Below are 20,323 nucleotides of genomic sequence, written 5' to 3'. Positions count from 1 at the left end.
TCTGTTCTCTCCTTCGGTCCTAACACTGAGATCTTTGTCACAGAGACCACTGGTCAGACGTGATGTGGGAAGAAGGATTTCTTGGGTGGTATTTAAGCATCTTCTATTCATTCATCTTGGTTTATGACCTGAAGTTGATCCAGTAAGAAAACACACTTTGTCTCATTCAGAGACACATGTTCCCATACATAACTGTGAAGATATTGATACTTGTGTACATTTTTGTTGGGTCATTAATCCTAATTGTCTTGAATGTCGAGGAGCAAGTTTGGTCATTTTGGCCTAGGTGCCCCCAACGAACCTACCATGGTAATATTGATTTACTTACAAAAACATATTATCCTAAGAATACCTAAGCTTTTTTCTTATTATTTATCGATCAGTCTTTACAAAGTCATAAACCTTTATAATGTACTTCATTATAGTATCATGCTTCCTTTTCTCTCAAGAAAGGGCTGTTTTGACTGCCTTGTTCATGCTCTTAGAGAAGCTGTTTTGATCCTCAGGTCTAATAAATATCAGTACTCCTGTGTGAGCTTCTCTTCTCATCCTTCATTCTCAAACACTATTTACAAACACTCTTTCTGTCTGAACATGAGTCGGGGAGCAGAGAAGCTCATAAAAGAGTACGGATATTTACCAAACCTGCAATTCAAAAGAGCTTCTCTAATGCATGAACAAGGCAGGTAAAACAGCCTTTTCAGCTCAGAGTTTGAGGGAAAAAGAAGCAAAATAATGCAATGGAGTAAATTATAAATATGTGTAACTGAAAAAACTGATTAATGATTAAATAAAAAAACCTTCAGTTACTCTTTAAGCAATAGCTGTAACTCTAACAATGTCTTGAGGCTTCTACTGTATAGATTAAATGGATGCCTTACAGTTGCATCTGGTAAAATTGGAAGCTGGTACGTTCCGGGGGGCTACTATGCGGGAATGAAGATCCTTGGGATTCCAAAATGTTTTTTATTAATTCCAACATATTTCTGTGCCTTTCTCAAGGTATAAGAACCAAGTGAGACTCACACTCTGGACCTGGTAGGTTTTTACAAAAATGTTTTATGGTTTAGTAATAGGAGGCGTGTTCTGCTGCAGTTCTGCTAAATAACTAGTGCACAGCTAAAATCTGTGCCAACTCATGGCTGGCGTTCATTTTGCTGGCACAGTAGACCCAACATGCGCCAAATTTATTGAGAGGAAAGAGCCTCTCAATAAATTTGGCCGATCTTACTCCAAAGGGCTCTAGAATCAAGAATGGTGTGCAAAACTCTAGTCTTGATAAACTCTTCTCTCAAAAATGTAGCCTTCATGCCCATGCCAGAGCCATAGGGGCTTCATGAGACACTATATAGTGCCAACATGCCGTGCCATGTAATTGAGCAATGTCTGTAGGAGTGATAATTCTAAGGGATAATAATATAACCTTTGATGGAACACAGAATTGTAATCTTTGGTCAGTTTCATACAGAATTCAACAAGTATAACTCAATATGAAAGAAGGGGCATACAGAGGTAGTGTAGGATACCACAAACTTTTATAATGGCGCTATAGACATGAAGTAAATTTAAATGGGGGTCCTGTGAAAACAAGTAATCACCAATCCACAGGTTAGGTGAGAACTTACTGATCGATAAGAATCTGACCTTTGGGACCTGCACTGATTGGCAACGGGACTCCTTTATCCCAAAATAATGGACTATGAGTGCACATACCAGAGCACCTCTTCCTTCATTCTTTATGCAACTGCCGGAAAAAGCCGAGAACAGCACTTGGCAACTCAATAGAGAATGAATGGATCAGTGGGTAAGCATGTTGACTGCCACTTCATACTAACAGGGATAAAAGTCCTAGCAATTGGACCTCCATGGATCAACAGGATAGGTCATAACTTATTTTCACAATCACTTTAAGTTGTGCACACTAAGTCACATGAAATAAAATAATATTTTTCTAGGGCTTCTGGGTAGACTGTAATGGATCAATCCTTAGCGGTAATCTGTCATTGTAGTTGACAAAAATCTCCCACTTCCATTTTCCCTCATTCCCAAAGTGGCAGTTCCTTCAAAGAACTTTTCACTGTTTAAAGGGGTTGTCTTGAACTTTTACATTGATAGGCTATCCTTAGCATAGGTCATCAATGTCTGATCGGTAGTGATGCAACACCCGGCACACCCGCCGATCAGCTGTTCCCGGTGTCGGAGACAGCCAGAGCTGCTCAGTTTCAGAGCTGCACAGCACAGCTTCGTCGATGGAATAGTGGCTGCAATCGGGTACTACACATCCTCCCCCTATTGATACGAATCAATGTTAAAGTCCCGGAGAGCAACTTTAACATTAACAATATCATTTCTAGTCAAAAAAAATTTGTAAAATATGTCATGATTGTAAAAATACTTTACTTGTAGTGGTGAGCTTGGTCAATGCAGGTCCATGTGTATTGTTTTTCACGACTTGTATTGACACTTCATAAGTTTCTCCTGGTGCAAGTCCTTGCTGTTCGAAAGACGTTACAGAGCTTTCCAAACTGGTGCTTATCTCTCCGTTCTGTTTTTTCTGCAATAAAGTAATATTGTATAAATAAGTGAAATAGGAGAAGCTTTTGAGAAAAATAAAATAAGAGACTAATAGTGAAATCATTTTGAAAAGAAAAAAAGTTTTTGAACCAACTTAAAACTGTTTTGGTCCAGGGGCAATTTTTCGGGGTTATTCTTCAGAAATGGTAATTCATGTCTGATGTGGTGCACATAGTACTCCATCAAACATCTGTGCAGTTATTAAAAAATAAAATGCACCACTTAATGCTAGAAGTCAGTGACACCCTACGGAGGCAAAACTATCTCCAAAGAACACATTTCATATTGAATGAATACTTTATTGTCCATGATTGATGTAGAAGTAGAACTGACTGACAAAAAGATATAGCAATCATGGAAAAATGATATATGTTGTAACGGTTGGTTTCCAACAACCCAGGACGTTTCATAATACAAACTTTTCTTTTAAAAATAACATTTTGCATCTAAAATGTTTCTTATCTGCGAGGCGCCGTAAATTCCTGGACAATATATTCATATATTTTAAGGTATGCAATGGAAATTGCTTTCGGAATGGAACAATTTGGTGACTTTTGAAATACAATGAATGTTCAAATATTATTTCATATAAATTGTGACTTATTGGATATATTTTATTTTTCACATTAACAGCTGTAAGCCATTTTTTGATTTTGACATAAGGGCTTTTATCAAAGCCTCTATTTATTTGGTGTCATTACGGCACCCACTAAATAGACTCATAATCTACCACTGAGGGTCTCGAAGCTGTCCAAGCAGCATGTCTATCTAGGATGATTGACAGAGATTATTCATTGACACTAAGTCATGTCATATTTGCCATATTTGTACACAATAAAAAGAAAATATGTCTATCTCTTACTATATTCTGGAAGATAAGTTTCCAAGTATCAAAGGAAATATCTAAAGGCTCCCACTCCACATCAACAGAAGTTTCCTTTATTGTTTTAAATCGTAAATCATCAGTGGTTGGCAGGTCTGTAAAGATTATTTATATGTTAATATATAGGTAAGATTAGTAATTATAATACATAAATGTTATTTTATAAAACAAGCTAAAAAAGTTAATTAAGACAATGAAAATGAGAATAGTTCCACCATATCGGTAGAGTTCAGCTGCTCCTATAGAATGACTCCACTCCACAGAACTATCTTAGGTGGCTCCACTCCACAGAACTATCTTAGGTGGCTCCACTCCACAGAACTATCTTAGGTGGCTCCATTCCACAGAACTATTTTAGGTGGCTCCACTCCAGAGAACTATCTTAGGTGGCTCCACTCCAGAGAACTATCTTAGGTGGCTCCACTCCAGAGAACTATCTTAGGTGGCTCCACTCCAGAGAACTATCTTAGGTGGCTCCACTCCACAGAACTATCTTAGGTGGCTCCACTCCAAAGAACTATCTTAGTCACTTGTTACATTTTTCACTGCACCTGTTAAAGAATGCTCATCAAAACGTTTTATTTTCCCAATCCCTCCTAAATATGCATGTAATATAGTGTAATTGTATTTAAATTGTGATCGCCGTCGTTCCCTGTCTGCCCCTCTGGTCCTCTTCTAGCTCACATGATCACTCTTCAGCTTTGCCGGCACATATTGTGTGGTGAGTTGCTTCTTTTAAAAACAAAAGTTTATAAGACCCAAATTAGGCTCCATAGACTTATATTAAAAAAAGCGAGTTCCACTCCACGCACTTCTGTGTGAGCCGACTAGTCTGATTTCTAGTCACATAGACCAGAAGAGGACCAGAGCTTGGCTGAAAACCAAGGAAAACTACAATCAGTAAGTATCATAATACACTACTACTACATTACATACATATTTAGGATGGATTAGGAAAAAAAGTTGCTAAGATATATTCTTTAAAAGACCCTAGTTAAAATACTACCCTAATTAAAATAAAAATAATCTATAGTCACCTCCCACAGCGCCGCAATTCCATTTATATCAGTGCCATTGTTCCCAGAGACTGTGCCGCCCGCAGCTAATGAGCTAATCAATATTTCATCAGGTTGGACTTCCATCATTACAAAATAAGTAAAGAATTGAGCTAAGGAGTGGCTGCTCATTGGCTGTAACCAGCATGTTTCACAACAAGTAAAGTTAATCTCTGGGTACTGCAAAGCTTGCTTTGCTGGAATGGCACAAGTGCGGGAGGAGAGTATAAATTGTTTTTGTTTTATTTAGGGTCCAGAGTTTATTAAGCTGTGTTTGTCCAGTAGTAGACAAGCACTTTAAGCTGGGGTTTTCTAGTAGTGGACAAGCACTTTAAGATGGGGTTGACTAGAATTGGACAAGCACTTTAAGCCGGGGTCTTCCAGTAATGGACAAGCACTTTAAGCTGGGGTTGTCTAGTAGTGGACAAGCACTTAAAGCTGGGGTTGTCTAGTAGTGGACAAGCACTTAAAGCTGGGGTTGTCTAGTAGTGGACAAGCACTTTAAGCTGGGGTTGTCTAGTAGTGGACAAGCACTTTAAGCTGGGGTTGTCTAGTAGTGGACAAGCACTTTAAGCTGGGGTTGTCTAGTAGTGGACAAGCACTTTAACTTTACAATTCGACTTCTCTTTCTTTTTTACCTAATTTCCCATTTCCTTGTTTACGTGATCAGTTTTATGCCTTTTATTCATTCGAAAGTTCTGATTAAAGTATTTCTTTCATATACCGTTTTCAGAAGGACAAGTAAATGTGAAATTGCACTTACGTGTAGCAACCCTGGCGCTTACAGGTATACTCTTTTGGTCCCTCAAGATGGCATACACACGGACAAAGTATTCTACTCCAGGTTCAAGTTCTCTAATAGTGGCTGTTGTCTGGTCTCCAGGGACTCTGAAGTCAAACTCTAAGCCACCAGGACTTGTGGGAACATAAGTAATGAGATATTGAGTAACTTTGATTTTGTTGGCCCATTCGAGATTCATGGTTTTAGTGGTTACATCTGTCACAACTAAATCTTCTGGAGGTGAGACTGTTGGATTCAACAAAAACAAAAAAAATGCAAGAAAATAATAAAATTTATCTTTCCAAACCAAAACTATCTATCATCTAACATTAATTATATTGCAAAACCTTGTCAAAAAATGATGCAGATTAGTATTTGATGACATAATAGGACCATACTTCTTCATATCTCATATTACTCTAAGAAGAGCTGCTGTCCTCAAGAAAGACCAAAATCTATAATATATGTATTTTGGACTTTTGTATTTTGTTTTTGTTTATTTATATATTTCTTTTATTTACACAGAACTGACAAATAATGGAAAACATTGTGCAGCCGATACACTTATTCCCAATGATCTCTGACCCAAATAAATTTATAATCCTGTTTCCTAACACCAGAAAAATACATAAACAGGAAATCAAAGCTCCCAAAGAAATCCTGTCTGGATAGAAGGACGCTGCACAATCACCAGTGTCCTACTGAAAGCTAAACCTAAAGTTCTGGGGCTGGAAAGCAAAACTTCTAATCATTAAATATTGAGCGGCAATTTATCTATTTATCTATCTAACTATCTAGTCCAAAAAATGGAGGCAGCACACCCAAATAGTAAATTATGAAAAATGTATTGGCCCATAGTGATGGCAACGTTTCGTTCCAATTGAGGACCAAAAGGTTGGACCGAAACCTCACTATGGACCAATACATTTTTCATAAATTACCATTTGGGTGTTATGGAACAGCACCACAATTTCTACAGTTCTATAGTATTAACCATAAAAAGGAAGGTAGCACTCCAAATTAAATGCAAAAAATGTGGACTTTATTAAACCCAAATGTCAACAATCTTGTAACCGAAACGTTGCCATTTCGGCTTAATAAAATTCACCTTTTTTGCATTTCATTTAGAGTGCTACCTTCCATTTTATGGTTTATCTATCTATCTATCTATCTATCTATCTATCTATCTATCATCTATCTATCCATATATCCATTATCTATCTATCCATCTATCTATCTATCTATCTATCTATCATCTATCCCATATCTATCTATCTATCTATCTATCTATCTATTATCTCTCCATATATCCATTATCTATCTATCTATCTATCTATCTATCTATCTATCTATCTATCCCAAACCTCAAAAACATACCCAAGTCTAAAGGTCTTTCTTTATGACTGGACCTAATATTTTTGTACCTGATTAACGGAGACAGTTTTTGGTTGCAATATGGAGCTATAGAATATATTGGAGGGATCTGTGTTGTACGGATCCATATTACAGCACCCATAGCCTTCGATGGGCATATATGTACATCAGTGCGACTTCAATTCCAAAAGGGAACACATGCAAATAATTTATCTCCCAGAGTCCCAATGTGAAGAAGTCTATCTGTTTCAAAGCAGCTCTTGGAGGTTGCTTCTCTATGAATCGGCATCCAATGCTTTAACAAGCCTTCAAAAAATGAGTTGGAACATTAGCCAAGCCAAATACCGATCTGCAGAGAGCCTTTTTTTAATTGTCCACATCAGTACAGAACTGGGTTCGATGCCCTTGATGTACCCTTGGAAGGAGCAGATTGGCTCTCGTGAGGAGCAGTATTTGCATTGCTCCATGGGGACAAAAATATGTAAGGATCTCTCTATATCAGATAGTAGAAATTATTTTTCTAATGCACCTATAGGAGGTACAGTCTTTGAAACATGCCCTGCTCCTGTTGCAAGGATGGGTAAAGCATCAGAAATTGACTTCTAAGGTGGTTACCACCAATAGGTGGCTCTAACGATATATGTGAGCTTGGCTCTTTCCCAACTAACCATAATTCTGCATTTTTCCCGCACATTAATCTCTGATGCGGATGCATATATAAAACTTACTTTGTATAAAAGTCTGCATGCTTCAGAAAAATGAAAACAGATGTGTTACACTGCAACTCAATATCTAATGTGTAAATTGCTTAGACCCCAACAAAGCTAGATCCAGGTGTGCCAGCCGCGGTTCAGAGATTTTTATCATCACAGTTAAAATGGAAATGAAACAAGAGCATAATATGATCCACCCAACATGCTCCAACAGCGAGGTGTGAAATTTCTGCTTTTCAGTTTAGCATGAAGCATGCATATTCACTAAAAAAGCAACCGCGGTCTAATTTTTTTTTAAAATAAAAAAGTGTTGAAAATGAAAAGATTATTTTACATAAATGGATTAACTGTTACCTTGATCGCAGAACTCTCCGATAAAGCCTTCATCGCAAACACACTGTCCGTTGACACACTGTCCTTGGTTGTTGCAGTTGTTGAAGCAGGTAAGTTCACCGCAATTGTCCCCTGTGAATCCTTCGTTACACACACACTGCCCATCGATACATCGCCCTCTGTTATTACAGTCATCAGGGCAGCGAAGTTCATCGCAGTCATCGCCCATGAATAAATTGTCGCATATACATTGTCCGTTAATGCAGCGACCTCTGTGGTTGCAATCATTGGGGCATCTTAGTTCTGAGCAATCGTCGCCCATGAACCTATCATCGCAAATGCATTGACCATTAACACATCGTCCTTTGTTGTTACAATCATTGGGACATCTTAAATCGTTGCAGTCCAGTCCCATGAATCCGTCATCACACACGCATTGACCGTTGACGCATCGGCCTTGGTTGTTACAGTCGTTGGGACACCTCAGCTCGCTACAGTCCAATCCCATAAATCCTTCATCGCACACACACTGGCCATTTACACAACGCCCCCTATTGTTACAATTACCGGGGCAGCTCAGTTCTCCGCAGTCCTCGCCCATAAATCCTTTGTCGCACACACACTGGCCGTTTATACAGCGCCCTTTTTCATTACAATCACCGGGGCACCTCAGTTCACTGCAGTCCTCGCCCATAAATCCCACATCACAGACACATTGCCCATTAACGCAACGGCCTTTGTTATTGCAGTCGTTTGGACACCTGAGCTCACCACAGTCCTCTCCCGTGAACCCTTCTTTGCATACGCACACTCCATTTACACAACGCCCCTTGTTGTTGCAGTTGTTGGGACAGCTCAGCTCACTGCAGTCATCTCCCGTGAATCCCTCATCGCACACACATAGCCCGTTAACACATTTCCCCTTGTTGTTGCAGTTGTTTGGACAGGCCAGTTCACCGCAGTCTTCACCAGTGAACCCTTCTTCACAATAGCATACACCATTTATACAACGGCCACGGTCAAAACAGTCATTAGGACAAATCAACTCGCTACAGTCCTCTCCGGTGTACGGCTCATCACAGACACACTCATTATCCACGCAACGTCCACGGTTGTTGCAGTTGTTTGGACAGAGGGATTCGCTACAGTCCTCCCCCACAAAGTTCTCGTCGCACACACATTGGCCATTCACACACTTTCCATGATCACCGCAAGGTACGGGGCACACTTCTTCACCACAGTCTTCTCCAGCAAATCCATCGAAGCAAACACAGACTCCATTGACACATTTTCCTTGGTCATTACAATCATTCAGGCAGGTCAGTTCACCACAGTCCTCTCCGGTATACTTTGGATCGCAAATACATTTTCCGTCCACACATGTCCCTCTGTTATTGCAGTTTCCTGGACATTCTGCTTCTGTACAGTTGGGTCCTTTCCATCCAGGCTCACAAATACAGCCACAAGTGTCAATGCTGTAATTACCACGTCCATTGCAGTAGGGCTTGGTTTCCACAATACCTGTACAAATGAATATGGTAGGATAATTAAGGAAATGTAGTTACATTTTTCAATATGACATCAAAGGAGTTTTTGCAATGTTAATATTTTTGACCCATCCTTAAAGGGGTTAGCCAGGATTGTAATGTTTTTTTATTATGAGCCAAAAAACAAATAGACAAGTATTTGCTCACTACTTGCCTGTTTTATCTGGTGCTGACCCCGAATAGTCACAGACTGCTCCTGTCGGTGATTCAGCTACTTCACATCGATAGAACACCTCTTCTTCTTCCAGGCTACTCTGTTGACGGGGTGTGACTGCCGACGTCATGCTGATTGACAGCCGGTTGGGCAGCGGGGAGATGACTGTCAATCAAGCATGACATTGGCAGTCATGCCCCGTCAACAGAGCAGAATGGAAGAGAAGCCGCTGCTCTGTAGATGTGATGTCAACGGAAGCCGCTGAGTCACCAGTAGGAGCGGTCTGTGACTGCTCTGTGCCGGCAGAGATCAGCACTGGGCAGAATGGGCAGGTACGTGGTAACTACCTGCCTGTTAGTTTTTAGGCTCATAGAAAAAAAAAATAATATAGTCCTGGATAACCCCTCTAAGAAAGGTCTGATTTGTGGGGCTAAGACTCCCAGCGCCAATGAAGGTGCAGCAGAGTTCCGGGAGTAACAGAGCTCCGTACATGTCCTAGTGGCCATACAAGTGGAGAGCGCTTGCCTTTCAGGGTCACAATACAATGTGGGGATCTGTGCCACTTCTACTGCATCACAGCTTCTTTAATCAGGTGTGGGAGCGAAAGTCAGACTTTTTTACAATCCAAGAAGGTATTTCAACTGTAGACTAATTGTGTAGTTTCAGAATACCATACGCCCTAAGCAGGACTCACACAGGGGTAAGCAAAAATGTATGGCGCCATTGGAATGGACGGACACAACATATTGTTGTTACATACACAAAAGATACACACATGCTATAACTAAGGGCCTGAAATACGGAAGCTGCTCTTCTACCTGTCTACTATTTGTAAAGTTGTTTGTGATTTGTTTAAAATCTGAAAAAATAAAAATTGGAGCCGTTTTAACCATATACTGGAGGCTGGCTCCTATTTTGTTTGCACAGAGTAATCAGGGCTAAAGACCGCCTTACAGTTTAGACAAATCTTATTTCAACCTGCAGATGTTTATAGGACCAGGCATCTACTGTGTAATGGGTATGGGTTGCCTCCCAATTTTCTTCCCCCATAGATGATGTTGAGGGGTGGAGAAGGATTAGGCCATTGGCATTAAAACGCCCCATCCGTTTGTTCTTCTTGTAAATAAGCTGCCGCCAAAGGTTCTTGGCAGCAGTTTTCTCATCTCTCCATAGAGAACATATGTATACTCCAATGAACCAAGCGCGCATGCACATATGTATGGGGGGGTTGTCATATATACAGTAGCTGTCATCTGAATAATTCTGATGTGAATCATAATAGCGAGTGTACAACAGTTCAGCAATCATTCTGAACTTTAGAGATGAAGGGTTGGTTCATGTTGAAATCCTTGCCTTGAGCAAGAGACTTTGTCCCGCCAATGTCTAATGGGTAGGAGGTCACTTCTGGAACCCATATTTATGGAGAGAAGTTATACATGATAAATGATCATCAGTATGACATTTTTCTTTTTTAGAATCACAATTTTTTTTATTTTCTGCTTGATCTCGAGCCATGGCGACTTGATGGATGAACGATTTATAGGAAGATCGTTCTTGTGCAGCCTAGATAGGTCCACCAGGGTCTTCTCCGCCGTTATCTTGATAGTATCAAGCCATTGGGTTGCTGGTCTTCCTCTTCGCCTTGTTCCTTCTATTCTTCCGACCATGATGTCCTTCTCTAGTGATCGCTCTCTTCGTACTGTTTCCAAGTCGTAGCTCGGTGATCCTTGCTTCGAGTGACATGTCTGACTTGTGTTTGGGAAAGATCTGCATGGTATTTTCAGTTAATGGGATTTCCAGATCAGAAAACCCCTGTCTCTGGGCTGTAATTTGTTTAAAAAAATAAACTGTGCTTTACTCACCCTCCCTGGGAGCAGCGTTGAGTCTCTGTCGCTGCCGCCGGTGTCTGTTATTGTCTGCAGTGCCAATGTTATGCTGACAGTGCTGCAGTCAATCAGTAGCTCTCAGCGGCTCATACCGTCAATTAGGGCAATGCTGCAGAGCTCCCTGATTGGCTGCACTTCTGTTGATATAGCATCAGCGCTGCAGACAATAACATAAATTGGGAGCAGAGTGGAGATGCAGCTGGACCCAGGGAGGGTGAGTGCAGCGCAGTTTGATTTAAAAAAAAAAAATAAACTGCCGCTGGGAGACAGGCTTTCCAAAACTGAAAAACCTCTTTAGGGGAGTGTAGGTTGGTGGCTTCTATATCTATATACTGTATATAATTATACAACTGGTACTAAGTGTTGAAAAAAGTTAACAAGAGTAATAAAGTTGTTTTTGTAAACTTAAAAAGTTGTTAACCTAAAAAAGAACAACTACAAACATTTATTAGTTTCTCGATCTACGAAATGCCACATTTTGCAATACTTGGATTCGCACAACGTGCCACCTCATGAAAACTTAAGTCTCAATTATTGTTTCGGTTCCCTTTACTTTAAGGAACAATATTATTAGCTGATAGATTTTTTTTTCCACGTTCTCGGTTACTTTTAATAGCTCAGATCTAGTGAGAAGTTTAGAAAAAGTCAATGGTAGACATATAATTATAAGATTTTACAAGAAGCGCTAACCCCCCCCTTCTTTCCTTATTACAAAACCACCACATGCCTGTGAGAAATACAAGATGTTCAGCATCGTTTTAATTACAGAGTACTCGATAGGGAAGCATGCTTTATCGTAATGGGACATTTTTGTTCAAACACTTTAAAGAGCAGCCCCTGGATATGATGCAGACCTGTGCGGTTACATAAAGCATCCAAAGACATACAAGCTGAAATACCTGGCTTAGTCTTGTTATAGATGCATAAATTCATATCTGTAGTATATAGGTCTGCCATATTAGTAGATATTCAATAATGTCAACCGAGACAGTCACCTATAAAGTGATGCTGATGGTTATGCCTTTTATTTATGCACTTTTGGTTATTTGATGTGTTTTATTCTAAATAGTGGATACTTTTCGTATTGAAAAGGAATCTGTCAATACGTATAAACCCCCAAACTGCATATAAATGGGCATGCAGGTCTTTCAAAGCTAAATTTATCGATGCTTTTACATCATTTATCTGTTGCTGCATTCCCGAGAAACAGCACTTAATTCACATGCAAACGAGGTGCATGAAAGAGCACTACTTGGGACTTTCCATCCCAAGGTTGATTCCCCGCCTAGCAGTAATCTCTTTGGTTTGATTGCTTGATGTCAGCCATCAGGCAAGGAAATCAGACAATGAATTAAAATGCTGATTTCTCATCAATGCAATGCAACAGCAGATAAATGATATAAAGGTGTGAATGGATTCAGCGTATTCAGCTCATATATATACGGTTTGGAGGGTGATGGGTGGTGATCTAACAGACAGATTCCTAATAAAACTAGTTTGGCCCCCAGTTTTCTGATGTCCATGTTACTGTCATCCAGAAGTAACTAAAGTCGAGACTGCCATCCTTAGACCTGGTGCACATGACCTGGTACCCTATGGCGAGTCATTTTTGTATTTCTAAACAGAAATTTGATAGAATAATATCTCAGGAAAAGACTCTCTTTGTGGACCATTCACCACTAATAAAGACCAGATCTTTTGTGATTGATTTTCAGTTCCACCATACTTCGCATCTTCTCTGAGAAGACCAATCTCTAGAGGACAACTCTTTAATGCAATTTTCTCCTGTTATCTCAAAAAAGTTTCACCAATATATATAATTTTTAGGGTCATAAAAGAATATGCTTACCTTCAGCAGTCTGTGTGTTAGAACAGCATCCAGCTCCAGTAGTACATTGTTCTCGAAGAGATGACACCAGGCCTTCAAGCTCCTCCAGTCTGCTCAAAAGATCCTTGATATCAGGAGATGCTGCACATCCACAAGCTCGTCTAGGGATGTTGATGCGATGTGTAAAAACAATCTGGTTTTCCCCATTTAAAGTGGTTTCTTGGTAATTTTTCTGAAGTTCTGTTTGTGGTTTCACCTCATTTTCTGCTGTTCCGATAGGGTCTAGGTCAACAGAGCATAGTGAGCCCATTGGAACTTTAATGTTGTAGACATGGTTAAACACTACTGGCTGGTTGTCTTCAGGCAAGGTAACATTTAAACCAGCGTCTCTTCTGTGTCGGATAACTTTTCTAATAAGTCCACAGTTCACTTGAGAACTCAGCATTAAAAGAAGACAGGCAAACACCTGTATGGGATACCCCATGGCTGTGTCCTTATTCAATGTTGATCTTTGTGCTTTTCCTTTGAAGTATCACTCGTCTGTAGCTTTGTCTGTTTTCTCTTCCTCGTTATTCTAAAGAGAAAAGACATTGAAAAAAAACAATGATGTATAAAGGAATGGAATAAAAGATGACGACTTCACAAATCTCTTACAAGATTTACATTGAAGACCAGCAAAGCCTCGAAAAAAGAGCGAATTTTGTGATGTTTTCCGTGAACTCAAGATATCCCGTTGGGCTTCAAACTTTGACAATGGCTACATTCATTGTGGACTAAGAAAATTAATGACAATAATGCGCCTGGCTCATATTTCTAATAGTTATTTCTAACAGCATTCCTCAATGTGCTTCTTATTGGCTCCCACATACCATGAATACATTTACATCGTAGAGAAACCTACTGAAAGCCTTTAATATAAACACCTGGATGGGGAGGGGGGATTTTTATTTTTTTTTTCTATTACAGGATCCAGAAAATGTTTCTTTTGTATTAATTTCTACTTTTAGACAGATTTATTTTACACAAAACATATATGGAGCCAGGAAACGTCAATCTTTGGTATATATATTTTGGACAGAGTAGGTCCAATCACAGTTATGATTTTGAGGCTTCAGAAAGGCCAGAAATCCCGAAACGTTTCCTGGTCTTCTTATTGTGATTTATTAATATTATGGAATAAAGGTCTAACTTTTTAAGGATTATCCTCTGGTGCCTCGGGATTCCTGGATATGTTTATTTTCGGGCCTAGAGGAAGACCCTACCGAGCAAGCACAGAATTTTTCAACGGTGCATGGGACTTGGACTCTGGTTTAAATAGTGTAAGTCCAATCTATACGCAAAGCTGAGTTTTCATTTGCAGAATGTGTATCATTACTGTGTTACCCTAGTACATACATTTCTATGCGTTGCTATAAATGAGTATCTCCACGGCATTCATGGCTGAAATTTGCATTGACGACATGAGGCTTTGGCATACGGCGGTAACCATAGCAACTCATCCACTTTGCTTGCCAAGCAACGTTGCTCACAGTGTAGAGCTAGCGCTGGTTTCGAAATACCATTTTCAAGTACCCAATTATGGCACTTTGCATTAACAGACGCTAGACCCCTCATTTGAGACATCCACACATTAGTCAAAATGGAGAGAGGCTACAAAGATCACCTCTTTCAGTGTCTCTGGAGATCCTGACCTGTTAGCCCATTACATGGACAGCCCATTGATTTAAATAATTACCATGTAATTCCTTATATTCCCTGTGGTGGTGCTGTTAGGAAACTGAACACTAGTGAATAGGGTTCTTCTTAAAAGTTGAGCAGAATGATTAATTTGGCCCTTTTCTAGATTCCAGCTAAGTCCTCCTTGGCAACCGGAGCAGGAAAGTCTTCACTTTTGAAGCTGTCATCTTGGGCGCCTATTGTGCTTACTAGGTCCCACAACATCAGTGACTAAGCCTCACGCAACATCATCATGTCAAGGTGCCCACTAAGAGTAAGAGGTGTCCAGTATGTTAGGCCAAGTGAAAGGGAGTCAGATGTCCCCTCATGGTCATATAGGGAACATGGCCCCTATAAAAAATCATGCCTGTTCTTTTGTTTTCTTAGTTTTGATCATGCAGAAAATGATCTTTAATTCTTAGCCATATGTAGGTGCTTGGTGGCCAAAACCCTTCCATCGCTCCCCCTTTGCTGCTTGACCAGAGCTGTCTGAACTTAAAACTCAGTCGTGTGCGCACTCAGTAACTAAGAGTTGAACGCGCATGTTGTCCATTCAGTTGGTCAATCTAGTCTCGGCAAACCAAATCTCTGCAATTTTCTGCTCATTGTTGGAGGTTTGAAAATTGGGATACCCTGTAATCATCTTATTTCTAAGTGGATCTCCTACCAAAGAAGTGATTACCCAAAGGGGTGTACTGCTTTGGGCAAATGAAAATCCACAATAAATCGTACAGATTCAGTTGGTGTTCTGCTGTGAATTTCACACCTTGGGTATGTCCAAAAAGGGCAAAATTTGCAGATAATTTTTTAAGTCAAATCTGCACCAAATTACTCTATGTGACTGCAGCCTTGTGAATCCTCTCAATGTGCACAGTGTGCGCTATTAGGATTTTTCGGTGTGGGGAGCGGGTGACCACAAATATGCGATTTGCCTACATGCAGTCATGTGCCAACTAGACGTGCACCACCTCGCTCAATACAAATGAACTGAACAAGGCTGGGCACGTCTAGTCGGAATGTGGCCAGAAGTATGCAAAGTGCCCACTCCTGGCACCGGAGAATCCTGACAGCGTGCATTGTTCATACTGTGAGGGTTCACAAGTCTGAAGTCACATACAGTGGCTGCAGACTTGAGCCCCAAGCTTGGACAACCCTTTTAATTGACATGACTAATCAGCAGCCCTGGTCAAATTATATTGTAAATTTTCTTCACGGCAAATAGATGAGACTTTTTAAAATCCCACCCAAATTGATGGTACAGTAATACATACTGGATTTTCCACCAAGAAAATGTGAATGAAAAATATGATATATGACATGTGAACATAACCTTTACGTTTTACTGATCAAAGCAAACAATTGAATAGAAAGAACAGAAAATGTTGAATTAGAGAATTATGTGGCACCAGCTCTCAGTCATATCATGGTGTGCACGTTAACTTCAAGCCCAATGGCCTTCACAAGTAAACTCTCAAAATTCCGATACTTTGATATCTTCTCACAAGTTCTGTTTAGTCTGAAGCTTTCATTTTACACCTGAGCACGCTGAATTCCATCTTATCTCCACAATCTTCACCATACACAAAGAGGTGGTATTCCTGTCTGGTATTCCAGAGTAATGATGAAACATGAGACAGATCCTTCAACTCTACGTCTACATAATAAAGAAGACAATTCCACCAGGTGAAAGGGATTTTTCTCTAATGATCTGTAAACTCTTTAACCTGCTCTTAGTGTTTACTCAATAATGAAACCTTCTGATCGCGCTAAATGGATGACATTTTAGGAATTTATTGGTTCTGTCCTATGTATGTCTATCTTTAGAAGATGACGGAATAGTCCTGAGCGCGAGATTCTCTTCAATCCTATTGGAAATAAGAAAAAATAACTTTTCGCAATCCTGTTTTGGTTGGAGCTTACGGGAAATTTTTAGTTTTAGAAAAGTGGTCCCTAATGCATTAGATAGCTGAAAAAAACAACTAGAGAGCGTACTCATCCTCCCTCATTCTAGCTCTGGTTGACCATCGCTGCTTGGGTGTCTATGTTTTGGTTGTAGCGGTGACGTCATTTTGATAGCGCACATCAGTACTGCAGCCAAATACTGAGCTTAGTGGGTCTTCCGATACAGATGGCACAAGCCTCTGATCACATGGATGGGCTGTAGCGGTGATGTGTTCTGTCGTTGTGATGTCACCATTGCAGCAAAAACACAGATACTAGGGCCGATGCTGAACAAAGGGAAGATATGGACTATTTGGTTTTCCTTTTCTACTATTATCTGATGCATTGAGCCCACTTTTCTAACAGTGGAAAACTCCTTGAAGGGGTTCATGAACTTTTGGTAGCTGTCTCTCCTGGCTTCCCCATGCACCATGAAAGCTCAGGGACTCAAGCAATGGTCTAATCTAATGCTCCCATACACTTTAGATAGCTGATGACAGATCAATGGTTCAGCCGATTGTTCGGCTCGCAGCTATCTCACCCTTCTCCTCCATGCACAGGAACACTCGCCATGCCGGACGCTCATGTGTTCTCTATGCTCATGCGTTCTCTATGAAATAGGCTGCCAGACTCTTCTGTTAGCAGCTTATCACTTAGAGAACAAAATGATCTTTATCTCAAAATCGGACATGCTGGATCCTTATATCCCATAATGGCGTAGCTGCTGGGACTTGGTCAGTATTGTAATATTTTTGTACAACTTCTGAGCTGCGCAAAAATTTTGCAACTTATTAAGGTGTTTTGCAACAGAATTGTGGCGTAAACACCTTACTGAATTGACCCATTAGTGCTGTGTCCTGGGTTAGTTGGGCATATACACCTTGTGCTGGGTTCCTATATATGATCAACAAGCCGATCTGCTTTGGCCAAGTTATCTACATGATGGGATAAGGTTGTGATCTGAATTTTTACTGTGAGTAAGGGTCTGTTTTTACGGACCGAGTGGCGGCATGATATGACCACCGATCGGTTAATCCTCTACTGACCGGTGGTCGTCAAAATGCTCGTTTATACAGGTAGCCCAAAGTGATTTCGATGCACTAGTGATCTCTTATAGGGCACTTAGAGGGAATACACTGCCATTTGCACAGGAAGATGCACTGACGAGAATGAAAATTTTTTGCTCTGCGCAAAGGATCTTTTCACCCGATGAACGAAAAGTTTATAAGAGCTCGTTTACCATTATCTTGTGGTGTAAATGCAGCCTAAAAACTCAGCTGTGATTAATAACTTTTTTTAAGGTTAGTAGGTCACAAAGTGAATATTAACTTTTTTTCAACCAGTTGCACAGCACCTATGACAAACCTAAGAAAAATAAAGACTGATGTTCATGTGAAGGATGTCTCAGGTAGCTTATTCGTCGGACCGAATGTCTGCTAAGATTTTGACTTTATTAAAAAAATTTCTCTAAACAAAGTCTAAAGTTACACAGAGCGATGTACAGGTATGGTGCAATGAAACCAGGAGAATCAGATCTAAAGGAAAAAATATCCTTCCATGTAGGTATTCCCAGACTGTCATTCAGCACAGAGGAAATCCCATTGCAGCACCCAACGACAAACGGAAAAATCCAACATGGCAAGTTAACTTCCCAGCAAATATCAGCCATCGAGAACCATCCGCCATGTCAAGAAAAGGCGTCGATAGTCGGATGAAAGTTGTCCTGGATTCAGGCCTCTGTAAATGAGAGATAGCGTTTTCTTATTTATAAATTCCATTTTGAAGCTATGGGGGTCCCAACCAAGGAATGTGACGTGACATCCTGATGGGAATTCTCCCAAGATATTGCATCTGGGGGGTATTAATCAGTAAGTACCAGAACGGAGATGATTGATCCAAAAAAATTGGCTCAATTGCCAAAGACAAAATCAAAAACCTCATATTTCCCCGAGGAGGCATTATTGGCAGCTGCTTCACTGCAGATTCCTAATGCCAGAAGTAGGAGATTGATTGATTCTGACTATCAAATATCATCCAGCAGAGGCAGAGTTACTTTTATATACAATATATTGTAGTAGATTTCCATGCAGTCCTATGGAAAACGCACTATAAAAATTACCATGGGTTGAAAAGCTCAGCACTTTTCTAAAAGAGATCGTCCAGGGATAAAATATTGATTGATTATCAATTTCAGATGAGATGAAAAACATTGCTGAGCAGCAGAGTTCTGTACAATGTGCCATAGACTGCAGATTAGCTCTTATTCCCTTAAAGGGAACCTGTCACACTGTACATGCAGTCCAATCTAAAGAAGAAGTAGCTGAGCAGAACCATGTGTGAGTTGTTGAAAAAGATTCAGTATAACTTGTACTTTACTCATTAACATCCCTGGTGTTTGTAGATATGAGTCCAGTGGGCGGTGCTACTAGTGATTGACAGTTATCTCTGCATGCACAGTCATACAGGGAAGACTATCAGTCACTTGATTAGGACCGCCCGTCAGGGATTTCAATGAATAAAATTTAAGGATTACTGAAACTCTTCCAATATAAATGTAAAGCAATCTGATCCGCTCCTCCTGCTCTATAATGCCCTGCCTACGGATCAGATGGATGTTTTACTGGACAGGTTCCCTTTAAATAGAAGCATACGCATTAAATAGAGCTGTGCTGTTCAGTTCCATTCAACGTTCACATGCCCGCCGTCTGCCCTAATTACAGCTGATTGGTGGGGGTGCTGGGTGTTGGACCACCTCAAAGTATTTTAAATAACGGACCCAATGTATAAAGGATGGCTGATGAGTGGGGTCTGTTGAATCGCCTTTCAGATGTATCATTTTTTGTTCCATGAGGTTGTCTAATCTGGAACATTTTTCTGATACTGATACAATAAATGTCCTTCCGATAGATGTAAGGTTCTAGCTCAAGAATGGAGACGTGGATGCCTGGCACTTTCCAATAACTTGTATAAGAACTACATTTATTCTGCAATTTTTGGAGCTTCATTAAAAATGAATCATGAGGGAGCCTCATAAACTACACATCTCAGGATATGTTGGGCGTATGCTCAAGTTAAAGGGATTGTCCACTTTTAGATAACCCCTTCTTAACAGCTCCAGAGTACAAAAAAATAGAGCAAACTTCTCTCCTGGACCATCACCATTCCTCCAATTACAGCGTATTCATATAACACCCTTATGTCATGTGACCACTGCAGTCAATCAGTAGCCACTGATCAGCTGCAGCCTTTACGACTCGTCAAGGTGGACTTCCACTGAAAGCTGCAGCTGATCAATGGCTGCTGATTGGCTGCAGTGTTCAATTGACGTAATTATATCATGTGACCCCCCCCCCCCCCAGGAGACATAGCTTTGTGATCGGAGGAATGGCGCTGCTCCGGGAGGAAAGTATGTTATTTTTTATTTGACTGTGGACCTGTTAAGTAGTAGTTGTCCAGAAGTAAAGAATACTTTTAAGGAATGACAGATCTGTGAAGGAAAAGTCAGAAAATTCTTAAAGAATTCCTCGGACAGCTATAG

At 40.3% G+C, this 20,323-nt stretch overlaps 1 protein-coding gene across 4 annotated transcripts in view; it reads right to left on the bottom strand.

Annotated features, from left to right (window-relative positions):
* The window catches only part of TNC (tenascin C), a 177,227-nt gene that overhangs the window by 99,764 nt on the left and 57,140 nt on the right, over positions 1-20,323 (bottom strand). For all 4 annotated transcript variants that reach the window (XM_073639722.1, XM_073639721.1, XM_073639723.1 and 1 more), the window contains 5 exons: positions 13,150-13,702; positions 7,735-9,234; positions 5,276-5,539; positions 3,437-3,552; positions 2,401-2,554 (listed from right to left, as the gene is read on the bottom strand). In XM_073639722.1, the coding sequence (XP_073495823.1) occupies positions 2,401-2,554; positions 3,437-3,552; positions 5,276-5,539; positions 7,735-9,234; positions 13,150-13,612 (2,497 nt within the window). In that variant the 5' untranslated portion in view covers positions 13,613-13,702. The remainder of the gene's footprint in view (positions 1-2,400; positions 2,555-3,436; positions 3,553-5,275; positions 5,540-7,734; positions 9,235-13,149; positions 13,703-20,323) is intronic.

The sequence above is a fragment of the Phyllobates terribilis genome, unplaced genomic scaffold (assembly GCF_046119375.1).
Source record: "Phyllobates terribilis strain yellow unplaced genomic scaffold, ASM4611937v1 Scaffold_7__3_contigs__length_470593459, whole genome shotgun sequence".
NCBI classification, from domain to species: Eukaryota; Metazoa; Chordata; class Amphibia; order Anura; family Dendrobatidae; genus Phyllobates; species Phyllobates terribilis.
Note: the sequence above shows the minus strand (reverse complement) of the source record. Positions and strands in the feature narration are given on the sequence as shown.